Here is a 22,118-nt window from a genome sequence, read left to right as displayed (position 1 = left end):
AGAAGAAGATTTTCAAAGAAATAATGCACTTTCACTAAATGATCTATATAGCCCCACCCTAGCACCAGAACCCCTAAACCCTGGGGCCATGAATTTCACAATTTTGGTAGAGGGCTCAATGCTTATTACAATCATGCCAACAGTTTGACTGCTTGATGTCCAGGAGTAAAGAAGAAGATTTTTAAAGATTGCATTAATTTTGGTGGTTTAAGCCCCACCCCTCAGATCCCAGGGGGGGCAGGGACCATGAAATTCACAATTTTTGTCCCCTTTCACCCATAGATGCTATATGCCAAAATTGGTTGAAATTGGTTGAGCGGTTTCAGAGAAGAAGCTGAAAATGTTTAAATGTTAATGCATAACAGATGACGCACGACGACGGACAAAAACGGATAGCAATAGGTCACCTGAGTGACTCAGGTGACCTAATAAAGGTGTGGTAACATTTGAACATAATGTGCTTCACATTCAAACTAAGGTTCTTAAATATTAGAAATACAATTCAACTTATTTAAGTTGTACATTTGTACATATACATGTATATACATGTACATGCCATCTTTTATCAGGTGAGAAAATCAAAAGGAAAAATGTCCTTAACTGTAAATGAACGATCATATATATTATGGCATTTGTATTTAATCTTGCTTCTTTAGATTTGTGAATTACAAATAAAACAATAAAATAGATAATGATATCATTAATAATATGTTAAAAAGTTTAATCGTGTATAAAAATATCAGAATTCTTCTTGTATACGTCTGTAGATAAATGTCTAGTTGATGGATTACTATGAAGCTGAATGACTCTTTCCAAGAAAATCAACCTCAGTATTTATTAGCTGCCCAGTCATTTTGTCAAATCCACACACAGTGATTTCTGCCTCACCAAATTTAAAGGACAAACGCACAGCATGTTCAGTTCCATCCAGTGGGCCTGATAAATTAATTTTTACTATACCAATACACTCACAGCCTTCATCTGTAACACTCTGTACATCTCGCTTATCAGTTCGATAAAATTTTAACTGTAAATTTTTGGCTATGTTACTAGGAGCAAAGAATTCTCTTTCAACTGTTTTTCCAACTTCCACAGTATCTCCAATAGTGACAAGTTCATCAAAAATTCCAGTACAATAAGATGTTCCATTTATTATTTTTTTGCTACTTTCTGGATCAGAGGCCAACCAAAACCGCAGGACTTCAATTCCATATGTGAAGGGACAAATTCTAGATTTGATGAGGTTTTCATTATGCCCAAAAATAACAGCTCCTTTCAGCACTGCTAGTCCTGCATCAGCAGGAATTATCACCTCATAGTCACTGAACCGTTCCTTAAATTGCTTTTGGATAATTTCTGAATCAGAAAATCCCCCTACAAGCACTATGTCCTGAACATTGCTACCATTCTTTAAAAGTTTATCCATTATATAAAAAGATTCTGCCAATGTAAGTTCAAACATTTGGTCAATCAATTCATGCTCAAATATAATTTTCCCAGTGCGAACTTTTACGAGGTTTGCATATTGGGATTCCCCTACAAGGTCTTTATAGGTTTTCCCTGTCAAGTTTTTGCATGTCTCAGAAAGAGAAGGAAACATCGTTAACTGTAATTTACTTTCAGAAGAGAGGTCTCTCTTTTTTAATTCTATGTTACTTTCCATTTCCATACAGTCTGATGTTTGTTTTTTGAATTCATCAATGACATTTTTCCCAAGAAGATTTTCTAGAATTTCCCAGACTTTGGTGTTGATCGTGTTTCCCCCTAAGGCCCCTCCACTGGCTTTGTGTAGCACCTCAAGTTTCCTATCCCCACTGATACCAATCAAAGAGAAATCTGCTGTACCACCTATAAAATAGAATCTTCAACAATTATAATTTTCATCTTATAGTAAGTAAATAAATCATATGAAATATAAGGAATCCCACCTCCTAGATCGACAAGCAGAATCTGTGTGCCCCTGCTGTACTTGTTAATGGATTTACTGGTTAGGTCAGTCCGAGACCCTTTGATGATATAAATAGCTGCTGCCTCAGGTTCAAGGACAAGAGTTAACTGATTTCTAGGAATACCAGCCTATTGACAGAGTAACAAAGTACATCTATTAAATTAAATGCAGTGACTCTAAAATGGAAAATCATGTAAAACATGGTACAATGTATTTGTTTTGCCATAAAAAGGATGAAAAGCTTTTACAAATATGCACCTTTTCTGCTGCATTTCTCATGAACTGTTTTGCGAATTCATCCCAGATGGCAGGTACTGTTACCACCCAGCGTATATCCTCCTTCTTAATGCTTTTTTCCCTCAAAGTCTCAGAACACTGATCATACAGGTTTTTTATTGCAAGTGATAATACATCAAGAGCCTTCATTGGACGATTCATGTGGTCCAGGACCTCTACTGTCGTATCAAGTATCTACAATTTTACAATGAACAAAATAAAAGGCATATGTTTACTAATAATTGTGTTTCTGGATTTGTAAAAAGGTTGAACCCTTATTTTTAGTTAGACAAATTCTGTGGAGCTAATGAATACATCCTTCTTCTTTCCAGTGGGAAAAAAATTTTGTAGACAAGATTTTTAGATGCTACTTCTTTTGCTCAAGTATACAAACCTTTCTCTTGCTCATATTATCTATAAACAAGAGATGCCACCCTATGCACTCATAAATGTTTGACACAAAGTTAATTAGTCTTCCTGTAGAACTGAATGATGTATAACCTTTATTGATTGTATGAATGATGATACAAGGTTAAATTTCAAAAAACTCTCTATACTAAAGTGGTGCATTGAATTTTAGTCTGTAATTACCGGTAACAGTATCTATGATTGATCAAATATTGATTACTTGTTGAAATCCCTAATATATACATACAGTGTAATCTACTTGTATTTGTTATATAAATTAATTATAGAGCACATACTTTTCCTCTGAATAACACCATTTTGAAGTGATTAAAGAAGCGGAAATCCCTGTGTTTGTCCTCTTCCACCAGCTCCCTGAACTGTTTCTCTGCCTCGTAGCCAAATGCGACAAATTCATTATTGCTTGTAAGTAAGAGAGAAGTTGGAGTTTTGGGAGATTCCAGTAGGTCTGAGGAATGAGTCTTCCATTTTCCTGCTACAACATCAAATTGATTGTCTCTCATGGAAAACGCAAAACCAGAGTAGGCTGTCCCAAAGTCAATCGCAGCAACAACCTGCCAGGTCCCTGTAAAATTAGACACATATGCATGACAGAAATCATTACTCACAATAGTTGTCATTTTGTTCCCTGTGAAAGAATTTAGGATGTAATGACTGATACCCGGCCTGTTAGCAGATCCCATCACTGTGCCGTTTGGCATTTCCATTGTTCATTATCTAACAAACCTCATTTATAGTACCTTCATTTTAGTAAACATAATTTTTTTAATCAATAAGGACTGTCTCCAGGGGTTGGGGGGGGGTCATAATTTGAACAAAGCTGAAATTATACTACCTGAAATTTCTTCCATGTTAATAATGTGACTTATCATGGCTTTGCTTTTGAGATTTTTTCCTCCACATTTATTTGTAAACTTTGATCACCTATTATGGCCCCACCCTACCCTAAGAGTTCATGATTTTAACAAAAATTGAACATACACTACCTGAGGATGCTTCCATATTAATATGATTAATCACAGCTTTGCTTTTCTTGAGAAGATTAATTAAAGATTTTTTTCCCTATATTCCTACATATATGTTAAACTGATTGCCTTATGTGGCCCAACCCTAGTCCTGAGGGCCATGATTTGAACAAATTTGAATCAATACTATGCCAGGAAGCCTACACAAAACTTTCATCTTTTCTGGTCAAGTGATTCTTGAGAAGATTTTTAAAAGATGCCATTAAATTTTCACTTATCCTTAATTACCCCCTCCTTTAAAGAGGGTGTGGCCCTTTATTTTAAACAAACTTGAATCCCCTTTACCCAAGGATGCTATTTCGCAAGTTTGATTGATATTGGCTAAGTGGTTCTGGAGAAGACTGAAAATGTGAAAGTTTACAAGACAACAACAAAATAAATGTCACAGGGTGAATTATAATTAATTAATTAATTAATATTACTAATTATCATTCATATCATACTCATACATTTGTCTAAGGCATTATATTATTATAGTAACTAGTGAATTCCGTTCTCACTACGGAATTTACTACGTTCATTCATTGCCTTATTCATTCATTCATTCATTTATACGGGTGAGTGGTCAGTGAGAGTACGGGTGTGTGAGTGGTCAAACTGGTTTTATTCTGTCCCCTGCGCATTCGCGCCAATACTAATTCTCAAGCACTCCAACCTAAGACTTTGGGGAGAGAAGACGCTCTCTCTCCCCAACACAACTTTATCTCACGATAATTGTGAACTTTGTCTAGGATTTACGGTAAGAAATAACTGGTAAATTATTTCTAAGGATTCAATTATTATTCAATATCTCTTTGATCATTTTATTCAAATCGAGTATTTTCTAAATTATCCAAATTTATAAAATTTAAATTATGATCCGCGTAAAAGTGTGAGTGAGGCGAGAGATATTTAATACCTGTTGTTATATTTCAGGTCACCCTTCCTTCTATGTTATAAATTCCATTATCGTAGATTATATATTATATATAAACATCGAACCCAGCAGCCGTGTTGTGTTATATTTTACCACATTATAAGGCTGTGACAATGGCGCCCAACGTGATTAATATTTTCTGCGCTGGAATTTTCATTTTTTTCATGAAGTCTAAAGGGTGATTTGTATTTATATCATCGTTGGAGTTCTTCATTTGTTCATTTTAAAAATGTTCCTTTGATTGCTGTTATTTAATACTCAATTCAACTGTGTCTTCATCTGTTCATCTGTGATATTGAATTGGACCCGCTCGAGCAGAACTGAACACTGATCACCAATGATTCAATACTTCATTCATCGTACGTGACTTTTACAGCTGTTACTATATATACACCGATAGGCCTACACCGCTGGAATGCGTTTCCCATCTAGACGTTTCGCGTGCCATCCAGGATTCATTTTCCAGGGACTGTGACTTTCTCTATATATTTATTTTATTGACTGTTAATTTTCAATTCATTTGTTTAATATCGTATATTGCTGTCAATGTTTATTTTCATGTATACACGTGTGTGAAGTGTGTGCGTGTAAGAGAGTGTAAAAAAATAACTTCATTCAGTTTAAATTTAGTACACAGTCAAGTGACATTACAGTTAAATTAGTGACAAGTTAACATGTCAGCATGTGCTAACATTTTTTTGCACTCTATTAACATTCTCTTATTTTTCTGAGCAGAGGAAATTCGAGTGAACAGGTGCGTGTTAGATTGTGACGGTTTCAGTCATCATTTAGATCATTCATTTCATTCATCATTATTATGAAATTAACAGTGCTAATATTTGACTAAATTTAAATTGTACAGTGTAGTCATAAAAGAGCTTAGACTAACACTCTTACTACTAGCTGATACACGATCTACATTACTTCGTTCTGTTATTTCAGATTACAGGATAAGGTGTAGCAGTTACAAAGAAATATTAATTACTATTTTCTTTATTACAGATTACAAGAAATCAACAGATTTAAACCAAAATTTACTTTTGTATTTAGTTTATAATTTGTTGTTTTAAGAGTTTAATTTACTGTAATTAGCTTTGATATTTAATGAGTAATAGTAAGTTACAGAAATATTTAGATAGACCAGTAGAAAAGAAGAAATTAGTTAGTCAGCCTGTATTAGTTAGTACAAGTTTGGGTAACTACCTGAAAAAACATCTAAATCTTTTAAAACAATATCATTTATTCTTGCATTTTGAATGTAGACCTGGTGCTCGATTTACGGATTTTTATCCTTGGTTAAATTACAATTTACGTGCTCTTTTGGACGACTACGGCCATTTGACGTTGTATGTTTGGCTTGGGACATGTGATATCACTAGCAAATCTGGTAAGTTTATTTCTTTAGTTTCTGATGACTCACAGTCTATTGTGGAGAATGTTGTTCACCATATAGATAGTTTTCATTCAATTGTCAAAGAGTTTAAGAGAGTCAAACTCATATTTGTGGAAATTCCTCCATATTCTATAGTAGAATGGAATAAAAGTAGAGGACATATTGATCCTGATAGTTTTCTTGATCAGGACAAAGTTTTGATCGAAATTATAGATTCCATAAATTTTAATATTAGGAATGTAAACAATAAATTATCTGTCTATAGTCCCAGACTTAAACTCGATATTTTGAAGTACAGAAAATATAAAGGAAAATCTCAAAGAGTTTCACTTAATTTTCAATTGTATTTGGATGGAGTTCATCCTGGTCCAATGTTGCCAGAGCGTGGTTAAAAAGACTTATAGAGAACATTTTTGTACATTGTTCTTAAATGTCTTAATATATGCAGTGGTATTGATACATTACTGTTCATCTGGGAACAGGTTTCTGTTGGCAGGGACTGACCCAATCACAGAAATCGTACCTGTTACTCAATACACTGTATCATAGATTTATTCATGTACATAGTATTACACTGTTGGGTTTGTATTGGTAGGGATTGACCCAATCATACTTTTATACCTAACAAGTTGTAAATTTACTATTACATGTGATACTGTCATTATTTTACAAAATGGCAGAGGCAGGTAAGAAAGAACAAAAGATACCATCAGACAAGGCAGGAATAGGTGAGGATACTGATGCAATCTCTATACAGCATCATATTTCTGAGGTACAGAAAGACCCCAACTACAGAGTGTTAACTAAAGAGGAATATGACGTTTTAGTAAATGCTAGTTTAAAGCAAAGCAACACTAGTACCCCTTTGGGTAAACCAAATATGTCACCAATGGCAAGACTCTTAAATAGTAAACCATTAAATTTTGACTTCCCCAAAACACCAGATGTCCCTTCTACCCCTACATGTACAATCAGTACCCAATACAACTTTCCAAAATTACCAACATTTAGTGGTGCTGATGATCCTAAACAAGGTGAGGTCAAATATGAAGTATGGAATTTTGAGGTCAAGTGTATTCAAAATTCAGGCCAATACCCTGAGCACATTTTGCTCCAGTCTGTAAGAAATTCATTAAAAGGGCTTGCCCGATCAATGTTAGTTTCTATTGGAGAAAATGCTTCTCTAAAAGATATTCTAACCAAACTTGATGGATTTTTTGGAAATGTTGCTTCAGGGGAAACTCTTATGCAATCTTTTTATAATGATATGCAAAAAGAGGGAGAATCACTTGTAGTGTATGCTTCTAGATTAGAGGATACTTTATCCAAAGCTATAAAATTTGGCCATATAGATGCCGTTGCAAAAGATGCTATGCTTAGAAGTAAATTTTGGACTGGTTTGTACAATGTACAATTAAAACAAAGTACTAGGCATTTATTTGATTCAATTAAAAACTTTGAACATCTTCTTAGGGAAATTAGAAAAGTACACCAGGAAGAATTATCAACTCCTGTGAGAAAGACACAGAAAGTATTCCAACATGCTGAGAGAGCAGAAACAACAGATTTACAAAAGGAATTTCAGAAATTGACATCAACAATGCAAAGGTTAGAGAGCAAAATTGACAGTAACTCTCAAAGTTTTCAGCAATTAAGCAATAAAGTTAATCAGTTGGAAAAAATGTCAAACCAACAAAGTCCAAATTTTATTGGGTCAGGTAGAAGTAGAGCAAGAGGATTCGGTTTTCGTGGAAACTCTAGTAGAGGCTATGTTCGCGGACGAGGTCAATTTCGGGGTCAAGGTCATTTCAATGTAAATGAGAACAACCGAACTCGGTCAAACAATCAAGTGCCTCAAAAGAGTAACAATTCAACAAACTAGTAACCTCTTCTATTAAAGGGCAAATGGGGGAGGAATCTGTAAATAAGAGCCCTGAACAAAATTTGTTGTCAAGAATGGTGGGTCATTCAAATGAAAATAGAATCATTATCAATGGTGTTGAGACAGAAGCTTTAATAGATACAGGTTCTATGGTTACTTGCATGTCAGAAGAGTTTTACCATTCATTGATTCATAAACCTGAACTTCACAGTATTGCAGAGTTTGAGTTGAAAGTATATAGTGCTGAGGGTAGTAATTTGCCATATTCAGGTTATGTGGAAGTAGATTTTCAAGTACCTTTTCTGTCAAAAGAATCATTCTATGTACCAGTCTTAGTTATGAAAGGAACAGAATACAGTAGTAAAGTCCCAATAATTGTTGGTACTAATATTATAAGACTGTGTAAAGAATATTCTAAGTGCATAGAAACCACTATTCCAGATGAATGGGAATTAGCTTTTACAAATTTAAGCATTGATAGTGATATGCCTGTCAAAAGCACAAATAAGTATCCCATTACAGTAGCACCATACGAGGTGAAAACAATTTCTGGTTTAGTTAAGACCATGGACAAGGTGAGTACTGCTATTACAGAGCAAATTAATACAAATCAAAATGGTAGTCTTTTGATATGTCCAAGGGTTGTTACAATGAAAAGTGGCAAAACTTGTAGAGTACCTGTTCGTGTCTGCAATATGTCAGCACAACCAATTAAAATAGCACCAAAATCTGTCATTTGTAATGTAAGTGCTGCAAAGGTGGTTGATACTTTAGATTCACCATTGTTAGATTCTAAGGACCATAATTCATTTAATCTTGTGGATGCAGGTATAAAGGTTAATCATAATAACTTAACCCCAGATCAATCAGAAGAGTGTCATAATTTTCTTAACAAGTGGAAACACATCTTTTCTACATCTTTCAAGGACATAGGGAGAACTGATCTAGTTGAACATGAGATTAAGTTAACAGATAATATTCCTTTTAAAGAACCATACAGAAGGATTCCACCAGCAATGTTTGAGGAGGTAAGGCATCATCTTAAAGAAATGCTAGATGCTGATGCTATTAGAAAATCTAAGAGTCCTTATTGTTCAAACGTAGTACTAGCCAGAAAATCAGATGGTTCACTTAGATTTTGTATTGATCTCAGGAAGTTAAACAACAAAACTATAAGAGATGCATATAATCTTCCTAGAGTGGATGAAACAATTGACACTTTAATTGGCAGTAAGTATTTTTCTAAGTTAGACTTAAGATCTGGTTATTGGCAGGTGGAAATCAAAGAGGAAGACAAACATAAGACTGCATTTTCGCTTGGTCCACTTGGTTTTTATGAATGCAACCGTATGGCATTTGGCTTGACTAATGCGCCCGCTACATTTCAGCGGCTAATGGAAACTTGCATGGGTGAGATGAATCTTAAGGAATGTTTGATATTTCTAGATGATATACTTGTATTTTCATCTACTTTTGAAGAACATTTAGAGAGATTGCAGGGTGTTTTCAAGCGATTAGAAAAACATAATTTGAAATTGAAACCCTCGAAATGTGAATTCTTTATGTCAGAGGTCAAATATTTAGGACATATTGTGTCTGAGAAAGGTATTCAAACAGACCCTGATAAAATATCAGCTTTGAAAACATGGCCTGTCCCTAAAAATATCAAATCATTACGTTCTTTCTTAGGATTCACTGGTTATTATAGGCGTTTTGTTAAGGACTATGCCAAAATTGTAAAACCCCTAAATGATTTATTAGTGGGTCACCCTACAAACAAAAGAGCAAGCAAGTCAAAGAAAAAGAAAGTACCTTGGATTTGGGGTAAAACAGAACAAACTGCTTTTGATTCCCTAATAGAAAACCTCACGTCACCCCCTATTTTAGCCTATGCAGACTTTTCCCAACCTTTTATTGTAAATATTGATGCTAGTAGGGAAGGTCTTGGCGCTGTTTTATACCAGAATCAAGGAGGGTTAGACAGGGTTATAGCTTACGCAAGTAGGGGATTGCGCCCCAGTGAATGCAATTACCCCGCCCACAAATTAGAATTTTTATGCTTGAAATGGGCACTATGTGATAAATTTCATGATTACTTATATGGGAATACATTTACGGTCTATACTGACAATAACCCTTTAACATATGTAACAACTACAGCTAAGTTGGATGCAACATCGCACCGCTGGTTAGCGTCTCTTTCTAATTACAATTTCAAATTAGTTTACAAAACTGGCAAATCTAATAGAGATGCTGATGGGTTATCACGGAGACCAACAGAGGTAGAAGTTTTTCCTGACGTTATAAAAGCTTTAACATCTGCAGTTTTAATTGAAAAGGAAGAACTACCTTTAGCCGAATGTATAGTTTTATCACAGAATGCTCAGTTAAAACATGTAGAAATAGAGAGTCAGAATACAGATTTTAGTACCAGTAATATCAATTGGAGAGAGGAACAAGATAAAGATACAGCCATTAATAGAGTAGTTGAGTTAATACACACTGGATTGAAACCTACAGGTAAGGACTTACAAAACGAAAGTCAAGATGTTAAGGAGTATCTTAGAGAGTGGAAGAACTTAGAAATTTGTAAAGGTATACTTTATAGAAACACCATTCAAGATGGGGTAAGTATTAAACAATTAGTCTTACCGGCACAGTATAGAGATGTAGCTTTTAAAGGAATTCATGACAATGCAGGACACCAAGGTAGGGATAAAACTCTATGGTTAGCTAAACAAAGATTCTTTTGGAATGGAATGGATAATGATATTAAATCCAGAGTAGAAACTTGTGGAAGGTGTGTAAGAAGAAAAGTAGGTGATACACCAAGGGCTGATCTTGTTAATATTCAAAGTACTAAACCCTTAGAAATTTTATGTATAGATTTTTTATCTCTTGAAAGATCAAAGGGTGGATTTGAAAATATACTGGTGATCACAGATCATTTCACTAGATACGCAATGGCTGTGCCAACGAAGAACCAACTTGCTAGAACAACTGCAAAAGTATTATTTGAAAATTTTATATGTCATTATAGTTTTCCTGAAAGATTACATTCAGACCAGGGAAGAAATTTTGAAAGTAAAGTTATTAAAGCACTTTGTAAATTAGCAGGTGTGAGTAAATCACGTACAACACCATATCACCCCATGGGTAATGGTCTAGTTGAACGTTTTAACCAAACTTTACTTAAAATGTTGGGAACTTTAGAAAATTACAAGAAAGATGATTGGAAATCTTATATTTTACCGTTGGTTCATGCTTATAATGCAACCAAACAAGATACAACTGGTTTTTCTCCACATTATTTAATGTTTGGTTGGCATCCAAAGTTGGCCATTGATGCATTTTTAAATTTAGATCCTTCAGAAATGTCTGATAAGCCAGTTAGTCATCAAACTTATGTTGACAAATTGAAGAAAAGATTAAACTTTGCTTATAATGTCGCAAGATCTAATGTCGAAAAAAATACTACAAGACACAAAGAGAACTATGATAATAGAGTCCGATTCTCAAAGTTAGAGATCGGAGACAGGGTTCTAGTTCGTCTTTTAGTAAAGACTGGAAAAAGTAAACTATCTGATAAATGGGAAAAAGATCCATATGTTGTGTTAGATATTCCCAATAGTGACATTCCTGTTTATAAAGTACAGAAGTCATCTGGCAAAGGACCAGTAAGATTACTTCACAGAAACTTACTGTTACCTTTTATGTTCTTGTCAGATGATGACTGTCTTACAAATGATAAGACCGAGAAAAGTAAGAAAACTGTTAAACAAAAACATAGTGTGTTTACAGAAAGTGGAACAGATTCTGAATCAAGTGATTCTGAATCAGAGGTGTTACTGGTGACAAAACCAGCGAATACAAATATGTGTAAAAATGTTCATAACACTTCACGTGTTAACCAGAATACTCATCTCAATAGTTCAAATGAACAAATGAGATCAGATGGTTTGACATTTAACACATTTAATATTTCAGATTTTAGTAGACCTATGTCAAGGTTAGAAAATTCTTCTTCCGTTGACCCTGCATATCAAATACAGGACAGTGGTTCTTCTTTTAACACAATATCGAGTACAAATTTGTCCGAAATGCGTGATAATTTGTCGCGAGGTAGTGAATCGAGCCCGTCTACTATTCAACCAAGTATAAGACGTTCCACAAGAGTTAAAAATCCTCCTGATAGATATGGAAATTGGGTTGTAGGGGAGCATGATGCTCAAGTATGGTATGTGTAGGAGGAGAATGTCACAGGATTATTACAGGGATTAGATTTCAGACAGTATATTCCAGATAGTTAGTTGTATATAGTTTTATGACGTAGATATCTAAAGTTGATAGTTTCAGGACGTATGTGATAGTTGATAGTTTTATGACTTACATGATCGCTAGTTGATCATATTACCTAGATTTTAGGATACTTTATTAATCATGGATTGCTTTTCAGCGTAGCCATTCGTGATTCCAGTTTTATGACAATAATACATTGATATGAATTGATTGAATGATTTTGTATTTCAGCTTGTGCTAATACAAAATGCTTTCTGTTATAGAGCAGAAGATGTTGCAAAACATTAATTATCAATTATATGTGTGTTGATATTTTTAATATTTAATACTTTTATTTCAGTTGATATATATTTTTTACAATGTAATTTGATGAAATGTGAGGACACATTTTTCTCAAAGAGGAGGAGAATGTCACAGGGTGAATTATAATTAATTAATTAATTAATATTACTAATTATCATTCATATCATACTCATACATTTGTCTAAGGCATTATATTATTATAGTAACTAGTGAATTCCGTTCTCACTACGGAATTTACTACGTTCATTGCCTTATTCATTCATTCATTCATTTATACGGGTGAGTGGTCAGTGAGAGTACGGGTGTGTGAGTGGTCAAACTGGTTTTATTCTGTCCCCTGCGCATTCGCGCCAATACTAATTCTCAAGCACTCCAACCTAAGACTTTGGGGAGAGAAGACGCTCTCTCTCCCCAACACAACTTTATCTCACGATAATTGTGAACTTTGTCTAGGATTTACGGTAAGAAATAACTGGTAAATTATTTCTAAGGATTCAATTATTATTCAATATCTCTTTGATCATTTTATTCAAATCGAGTATTTTCTAAATTATCCAAATTTATAAAATTTAAATTATGATCCGCGTAAAAGTGTGAGTGAGGCGAGAGATATTTAATACCTGTTGTTATATTTCAGGTCACCCTTCCTTCTATGTTATAAATTCCATTATCGTAGATTATATATTATATATAAACATCGAACCCAGCAGCCATGTTGTGTTATATTTTACCACATTATAAGGCTGTGACATAAACAATGGACCTTGATTAGATTCATCAAAAGTGCGTTCAATTGACAATCAATTTAATATCAGCTGAAGTTTGAAAATGAGCCTACTTTTTCCCTCTGAAGGAAATGTCACTGGTATGCTTCTGTCTTTTTTGTAACGCCTGTAGCATCGTTGTGGTGGACATTCCATTATCCTTCTGTGTTCATTCACGACCCTGTGGGGTACTCTGTGATGTGTTCTGATGGTCATTCCCTCTGTATACAACAATGAATATCATGAAATTAAAAACGGAGCTATTGGTTTTAATATTTGTAATTTTTTCCAATATCCACTTAGATATTTAAGAATTCTGAAGGCAAATTAAAAGAATGATATTTTCATCTTTAATGTAACATTTTTACTTCAAAACCAAATTAAAATGATTTTTTCAGCCTTTAGCAGTGAGCAAGATTAGTATTTGAACATGCATATGAATAACTCTTCTCCTGTAGGTAATTTTCAGACTTTTACAATTCTTTTAAAATACTTTATTTAAACTGTCTGATATACATGTATAAAATCAAACCTCTTGTAAATTCAAACATCAATTGGTTTTTAATTTCCCACGTAACATCTGGTCCCATATATCCATAGGAAGGTTTGTATCCTTCTAAAAAGAAAAATAAATATTGGGCATTTTATTTTATTAAATGTAATTGTCTAATTGTCACTCCATTACCCAAATGAACAGAGGTGCTATCCAATCACAACCTTTCTTTCAATGGCCATTTAAACACATTACAATGTCAAGACATTCTTTACTTATACACTTTAACTTTTTGTAAGAGGGAGAAAATTTATATTTAAAATTTTATTATTTGTTAATATGACAAAAATAAGTATTGGATTTTTCGGGATTTGAAATGGGGGCCTTTTCCTCTGGGCCAAGTAGTGTTACCACTGGACCAGTGTGGTTTGTTTACATTGTACTATTTCACATAACACTGGAATTAGCATGGGATTTAAATTTCTAGTATTTACTGAAAAGATTTATTTTTTTAGCTCACCTCGACGAAGTCGAGATGAGCTTATGCTATACCCCCGGCATCGGCGTCGGTGTCGGCGTCGGCGTTAGCGTCGGCGTCCCAGGTTAAAGTTTTAGGAGCAAGTCCCATTCCCAAGTAACTATAAGCCCTACCTGGACCAAACTTGCATGGATGATGCATCTAGGGATGGACACTACCACACTTGCTTCGGATGCTGGATCTGACCTAGATTTTCCAGATGAGTGACCAGGTTAAAGTTTTAGGAGCAGGTCCATTCCCAAGTAACTATAAGCCCTACCTGGACCAAACTTGCATGGATGATGCATCTAGGGATGGACAATACCACACTTGCTTCGGATGCTGGATCTGACCTAGATTTTCCAGATGAGTGACCAGGTTAAAGTTTTAGGAGCAGGTCCATTCCCAAGTAACTATAAGCCCTTCCTGGACCAAACTTGCATGGATGATGCATCTAGGGATGGACACTACTACACTTGCTTCGGATGCTGGATCTGATGTAGATTTTCCAGATGTTAACCAGGTTAAAGTTTTAGGAGCAGGTCCATTCCCAAGTAACTATAAGCCCTACCTGGACCAAACCTGCATGGATGATGCATCTAGGGATGGACACTACCACACTTGCTTCGGATGCTGGATCTGACCTAGATTTTCCAGATGAGTGACCAGGTTAAAGTTTTAGGAGCAGGTCCATTCCAAAGTAACTATAAGCCCTACCTGGACCAAACTTGCATGGATGATGCATCCAGGGAGGGACACTACCACACTTGCTTCGGAAGCTGGATCTGACCTAGATTTTCCACATGTGAGACCAGGTTTAGATTTAGGAGTAGTCTCGTTCCCAAGTAACTATAAGCCCTACCTGGACCAAACTTGCATGGATGATGCATCTAGGGATGTACACTAACCAACCTGCTTCGAATGCTGGATCTGACCTAGATTTTCCACATGAGTGAATTTTAGCCATATTTTAACCAAATTAGCATGGATGATGTATCTAGGGATGGATACTTCCAGACTTGCCTTGGATTCTGAATCTGACGTACATTTTCCAGATGAGTGACCAGGGTAATTTTTTGGAGTAGCTATATAATATTATGGCCTGTTATGATTAAACTTGCATAGATGGTGCATCTAAGGATGAAAACTTCCAGACTTGCTTTGGATGTTGGAACTGACCAAAATTTTCTTGATTACTAAACAGGTCAAAAGTTTTTTGAGCAGATCTATAATTAAATCAAACTTGCATGGATATTGATCTTGGGATGTACCCTAACTAGAAAAAAATATGATGTGAAATTTGCCTTACATGTAGATAACATTCGTCGAGGTGAGCTTCGTAATCTTTGATTACCTATGTTTTTTATTAATTGTCATTATTTTCAGTTCTTATTAATAGTAATGTTATATTATGAAAAGCTCTGAAATAATTGTAAATATTTTTTGTGATGTCACATGATTTATATCCTGTTGCATGCTGGTCATTTCTTGTGCTTTCCTAGCCATTGTTGGCAGCAAGTTATCAAGAATGAATGTAAGTAGAATTTGTGAAAATTTGTTATTCATAATTGCAACTAGCATTATGTATTAAGCAAATAAGTATGCAAATGTTATAAGCATGCATGTAAAAGTATTTTTGAACTTAATTTAAAGATATTTTTAATTGGTAAACAGTCTCTCCATTGAAGTCTAAAAGTGTTCATTATTTATATGTTGAGAATACAGTACTCATGAGGTTAAAATAATCATACAAGTTTTTCAGTATGTAGATATCTATATTTGTGTGTTTTTATTTTTGAATAGATTCATTAATGAGCCAGATGGTGTAATATGCTGTAAAGTGTAAACATCACATATGCCCCTTGCTTAGGGTATGTGTTGGTTTATTATATATGAAAGCTGTGTGTATAGATTTTTATGATTTTATAATATTTATAATGAAATGAATAACATAAAGAGTAATGAATTTAAAGAAAATGGTTATTGACAACTGTATGAATTATTTCAAAGATTTGTAAGCATTGTACCGAAATTTTTATTTTTATAATATCATTTCAGAAACATTGTCAATTTATTTCTATATGGAACAAGAAAACATTGATGTAACCATCAATTGTCGCCCGGGAAATAAATAAAGTAAACAATGGAAATGAGTCTTGATCATCAAACCGCTTCGATATGTGTGAAAAAGGCATGCGTCTAAATGATGGAGACGATAGTCGAGAATATTTTGAAAACTTATAGTCGGATGAAAATTGAACAAAAACGATACCCTTTTAAACTTTATCAATTCCTCAAGTAAATGTTGGCTGCATAAAATATAATTTGAAACCAGACACATGCATCACCTATTTTCAAAAATGTCTTTCACTTAAAGAATATAAAACACGAACTGTGTAAAGTACTTTTTTACGTTTTTATGCGATAAGTAAAATTCGATGTTCTAAAACAAGGGACCTGTCGTTTTTTCGATAGTAAATGATAAGCAACTTTATATATTAAATATGAAAAACATATATATTTTTACAGATTCACTTTATGGAAGTAAATATATTGTGTATCTCGTAATTTATAAAGGGAAAGAACATTCTGATTAACAATCTTTTTAATGTTTAGAAAACCTTTAATTCTGAATAACTTCTCCCACCTCAATCTCCATATACCAACACTTAAACTTATATGTATAGAGCAGCCCGGTCGTCCGGGCTGCAATAAAGAACCTTGAACACAATCACCGTGTTACATTTTTGTACAAGTTTTAAATTTCAAGTTGACTTTGAACTTTACGCTTGCATCTTGGGCTTAAAACACTTTACATGGTGTTCATAATTTACTGTCGATCTTGACCTTATATCGTAAAAGCTGAGGTATACATGTACTTTAGTCAAAATACAATGAAAGTGAAAGTGAAAAAGTTTGGAAAATGCTGACTTTTTGTTTTTCAAAAAGAATTCAATGAATTTCTTTACGTTTTTGAGAGCTCTGTTTTACGGAAATGTCCAATCTATTCATAGTAATTATTGCATGCACGAGTGATTTGGCGCTTAGTATATATAGTGTTCCGGGCGTGTGTTTGGTCATTGCGAAGTTCGTTACAAGACCATAAGGACATACATTATCCCTTTCCATCCCCGCCCTAAGAACTATGCAATGCATTGTATGTACATTTACAATTAATTATTATATACATGTATATGTTTTTGTCGATGTGGATGTACATCATTAAAAAATAATGATAATTATTACTGGATATTACCAAAAGTCCAAGGTGGTCTAGTGTGTATGCTGGAAAAGTACCCAGTAATGTTACATAGCTACTCAGAGAAAACTTGATGTACCCACCTTTCAATGATGATGTATATTTACAGTCAAAGAAGACATTCTCCTTTAATTCCTCCTTACTAGTGCTTGTATTTTTACCTTCAAATGATAGCAAAATAATAATTTTTGGTTCAAATAAATGAAGAAGAAACCTTAATTATTACAAAAAAAAGTTTTCATTGAAATGGTTCAACACAGTATTTTTTGTCAGTTTGATACACAGTACAAAATCTCCATTAAAAACGCAATTCTTCAAGACTAACAATTTGTAGAATAATACATGTAATTAACAGTCAATTCATCCAATCAATTTCTCCTAAGTAGTCAATTTGCATGTAAATTCTATTACTGCTTTTACTGAAACAAGAAATAAAACAACTCAAGAATTTGTTTCCTTCAAACAAAATTATATGATACATACCGTATCATGAAGGAGGTGTGTCGTTTCACCCCTAATATATAATAATAAAAATTTCAAAAATGTTTTTTGTAAGTTACCCTTGGTGCTTTCTTCTATGTCTGCATGGAAAATATTGAAAAAATGTCCCATTCCTCTGTGTTCAACGACCTTCTTTAATACCAGTACAAGTCCATCACTTCCAAACACATAAATAAGAAAGTTGTATGCCCTCCCCCTCCTACTGAAGCCAGACTTGGGTCTGATGTTATCTGGTACAGGGTCCCCACACTTTGTCAGAGTGTCCTGTATCATACAAGAGTCAATTTCCTCCAAAGCTTCATTAAAATGCAGAAGAAGACATTTCCTGACCATTTCTGCAGAGAAATTTTCAAGATCAAATGTTTGAAAAATTCATGTTTGTACAAAATTATCCATAAAAACTATCAATGAAAGAAATTCATCATTCATAAGTTAATGTTCACAGCTCATAAAATCAAACAAAAAAAATGTTCTAAACACAAAGTGTGCTATTTAATTACAAGAAAACATGTATTATTCACAATTGCTACACAGAAGAAAAAGCTTGGATTTTTGAGATGTGGTGGTTGCGACAATAAAGAGATTGATATTCGTGTCCCTTGTCTTCCTGAATGTTAGACGAGTCTACATTACCTGCTTCTTGGTGTGCAATGTCCACATCTCCTGACTCTAATTTTTCAGCAAGGTCAGATTTATCCAATTTTTTCAGAATTTGGACAAAATAATCCAACATGCCAACATTTGATGTCTTTAAGAGAGTCTGTAAAAAGGCAACAACCCTAGCTCTACGTTCATTTGACTCCAGAATACAGCTTTCATCCTTCTCAGTCATCAGACCGTTCTTTTTTAAGCAAGATAACATTAGACAGGGTTCCAGCTCATCAATCAGTAAATCCCAGTTCTCTTGTATTTTCAGTTGAATTTTACGATGAATATTTGATATGTCTTCTGTAAAAATAATCAACAGTTTGATGCTACTAGAGTGATTTTTTTTTGAAAAAGCATTACCAAATACAGCAAACTAAAAGTCAAGTAAATAATTCTAAGAGCCTCTCTAACCTCTTTTGCTGGAATCTGATACAGCTGCAGAGACTGTTACTTGTATGTCCAATGGTTTCTTGTCATCATATAATTTTTCTGAAAAGTCTACCAAGTCTAACACAGTTGTGGCCACTTCCTTGACTAACCGACCACCATCAGCCAGGAAACGCTGTCCTGCCTCCTCCGTGAGGGAGGTCAGGTGTAGGACAAGGGACCCCTCAGCCTTGTCGATTTTCATGTGTGTGAGTTGAGAGAGTCTAGTGCATAATTCTGTGTCTCGGTTTAAAAACTTAATGGCTTCTGCTACCTTACTTTGATCAACTTTCTCAGGAATAGATAAAGTAAAGACCAACTTGGAAGGAAGTTTTCCTATATTGTGATAAAATAAATTGAAGTTTTTTTTCCAGTCATTCAAATTCTTCTCTTGTAGTAAATATCTTTAGCAGTATACTTTCTTTTACCTGATTTGTGAGGAAGAGACACTTTGTACAAAGAACTAGTGATCTCTTTCTTTTTTTCTTTTTTTTTTAAATACATGTATTAAATATATACCTTCATAAACAGGCTGCTGTCCTGTTTCTTCTGGTTTCAAAATGATGAATCCCTCCTCTTCTTTACCTTAAAAAATTTTTAAATTCTAATTATGTGAGATGTGTGTTTATAAACAGAGTATTTGTTTTCTACCTACCGTATATAAAATGGCTACATTTTGATTTTAGTCACCTGTATTATGGCATTCTATGAAGTCCTCGACAGGCGAATCTTTCCCTTTCAGTTTTCTCATCACTGCCTCCCATCCCAGCTCCTCTAGACAATGTCCAAATTTGTTAAGCACTGATTCTGATTGGTCATGCCTACCAAAGCTATCTGTTAGCCAATGTAAGATACCCTTAGCTTGCTGTTTTCTTGAAGGCTTACTCTTTATTCTCTCAAGTTCATTCATATCTAAAATTTTCTGTTCTATCAGGATATTACTAAGTGGACCTGGTTCAATCTCATCAACTAGGAACTCATAATTGGAATGCAGATATTCTGGATCAACCAAAAAATTGTGTCTTTTTCCTACAAGTGATTGAAAAAAATTCATTGCAAGTTCAAACTTGTAAGCAAAGGTTTTTATCATTCAGGCATCTGGTATATATACCATAGTGATATATGTTCTATATTATATCTTTCTTCCATTTCATAAAATGTAGGTGGTACATATCTTAATAAGTACTTGAAATACATGTAATTGCATGGAGTTAAATGAAATGTATAAAAAATTACCTGGCTTTTTTGTATGAATGCCTTTCATCATATCCAGTGCTTGGAGACATTTGGATCTTTGCATTGCATACTTAAACTTCTCCAGTACATCTGGGTGTTTTTCAGGTAGGGACAACACAACTCGACATTTTTCTTTCCTGTTAACATCTCTTTCTGCTTCATCATGTTCCTCAATTCGTATAACAGAGTTCTCAAGGAGAATGTCATTTATTAATGAAGGTTCCAACTCTTCCAATAAAACTTCCCTATGCTCCCTGATAGAGTTAAGTGTTAAATTTTCTTTTTCAGCCTCAACTGAAAGAAAATACTTTAAATAAAATTCTCTTCTCCTTTTACAGTGACTGAATTAAATGATTTTTATACATGTACAGTATTTTTTTAAATCAGAACTTAAATATCGATCAGCAAAAATTTATCCCGTAACACAAGCAGATCTAGCTAGAGCCTTCATAACTTTTGATAGTATACATGCAAATTAAAATTCTAATTCTCATAATAAAGTGATATACTGTAAACCAACTTTTATTCGCGACGACTTTATTTCGCGATTTACAAGGGATAAACTAGTTCACTATGATTAATTTTCGCAATTAAGCCTTTTTTTGATCTGTTGTTAATAGAAAGAGAGACTTTAAGGACCGGTTCGCAGCGAGAAATATTCGCGATGACGAGGCTCTCGCGAACCTATTGAAAATTTCTCGCACGCGAATAAAAGTTGGTTTACAGAATATATAAATATATATATATATATATATATATATATATATATATATATATATATATATATATATATATATATATAAAACATTTTTACCAGTTTCCTTTTTCTCTTGCTCTTTGAACTCTTTGAATAATGGTGTCTGCTTGAAAACATTTAGAAGTTCTTTGCATTTTTCAGGTCCATTCCTCAGAAATGACTTCAGTTCCTTCCCAATACAGATGTAATCCTTCCCTTCTTTCAGTCCTTGTTTCTCTTCATCAGAAAGTTCTGACTCAGCAAGCAAGTGATCAATTAACAATTTCTCTCTGTGTATATTGTCTCGAAGAAACAAAACACATTTTTGGAGAGATTCAACTGGCCTCTCTGAAAGGGGGAAAAATAAGAATGATGAATCCATATACTGTAATACTAATTGAATAAAATGTCATGAAATTTAACCTTTTTAACAAATATAGAACATATCTCTTATAAACCTCTAAGGGAATAACCCTCAGACTGCCAGATATTCACATATTTTTCTAGGCATTTTTTTCTTCTTTCACTATTTAACTTTGGTTGAGAATATTACATCAGATTTTTTTTAGTTTTCTAGTAAAAAAAAAACACGTATACTTCATCCAAATACCATTTTCACTAAAGGATCCTTGAGCCATTTTCGTTCCCACTCTGAGTCAGTTGACGTTTCGGACAATGTCCTGGATAATAGTACTCACACTACTGTGACGTGTCTAAGTAAGATATAATAGTCATACATTTATCACTTTGAACACATGAATAAACTTACTGACAACAAGAATGAATATAATTAAATGCTAACAGTTATAACATCAAAATATATGTTTATAATTTCTACTTTCGTTTTGATTTTCGCATTAAAATTTTGTTATATAGCACTGCATATCCAAATAATTTTCAAGTTTCACATTATCATTATGCGTCATGAAAAATGACGCTATAATTTTGAAATATTTCACCGTGAAAACAAATTCCCATAGCTCTTTCACTTGATTTTGAAAGACTGTGCAAACGAACTGCAATCCTCGGCCATTTCTGTAAACAAGGTAATTCGGACAACTTCGTCAATC

At 34.0% G+C, this 22,118-nt stretch overlaps 1 protein-coding gene across 1 annotated transcript; it reads right to left on the bottom strand.

Moving 5' to 3' along the window:
* Positions 1-639: 639 nt before the first annotated feature.
* Positions 640-22,066, bottom strand: LOC133172983 (uncharacterized). Its single transcript, XM_061307850.1, has 16 exons — positions 22,008-22,066; positions 21,659-21,761; positions 21,127-21,396; positions 20,313-20,606; positions 19,767-20,105; positions 19,596-19,661; positions 19,062-19,412; positions 18,636-18,950; positions 18,062-18,337; positions 17,585-17,662; positions 13,765-13,848; positions 13,307-13,453; positions 2,929-3,215; positions 2,207-2,419; positions 1,929-2,076; positions 640-1,848 (listed from the first exon to the last, which is right to left on the bottom strand). The coding sequence occupies exons 2-16, from the start codon at positions 21,684-21,686 to the stop codon at positions 791-793; spliced, it is 3,954 nt and encodes a 1,317-aa protein (XP_061163834.1). The 5' UTR covers positions 21,687-21,761; positions 22,008-22,066; the 3' UTR covers positions 640-790.
* Between the last annotated feature and the right edge of the window lie 52 nt (positions 22,067-22,118).

This window comes from Saccostrea echinata, unplaced genomic scaffold, assembly GCF_033153115.1.
Source record: "Saccostrea echinata isolate AGI-Se365-2 ecotype Australia unplaced genomic scaffold, CSIRO_AGI_Sech_v1 ptg000056l, whole genome shotgun sequence".
In the NCBI taxonomy this organism is placed as follows: Eukaryota; Metazoa; Mollusca; class Bivalvia; order Ostreida; family Ostreidae; genus Saccostrea; species Saccostrea echinata.
Note: the sequence above shows the minus strand (reverse complement) of the source record. Positions and strands in the feature narration are given on the sequence as shown.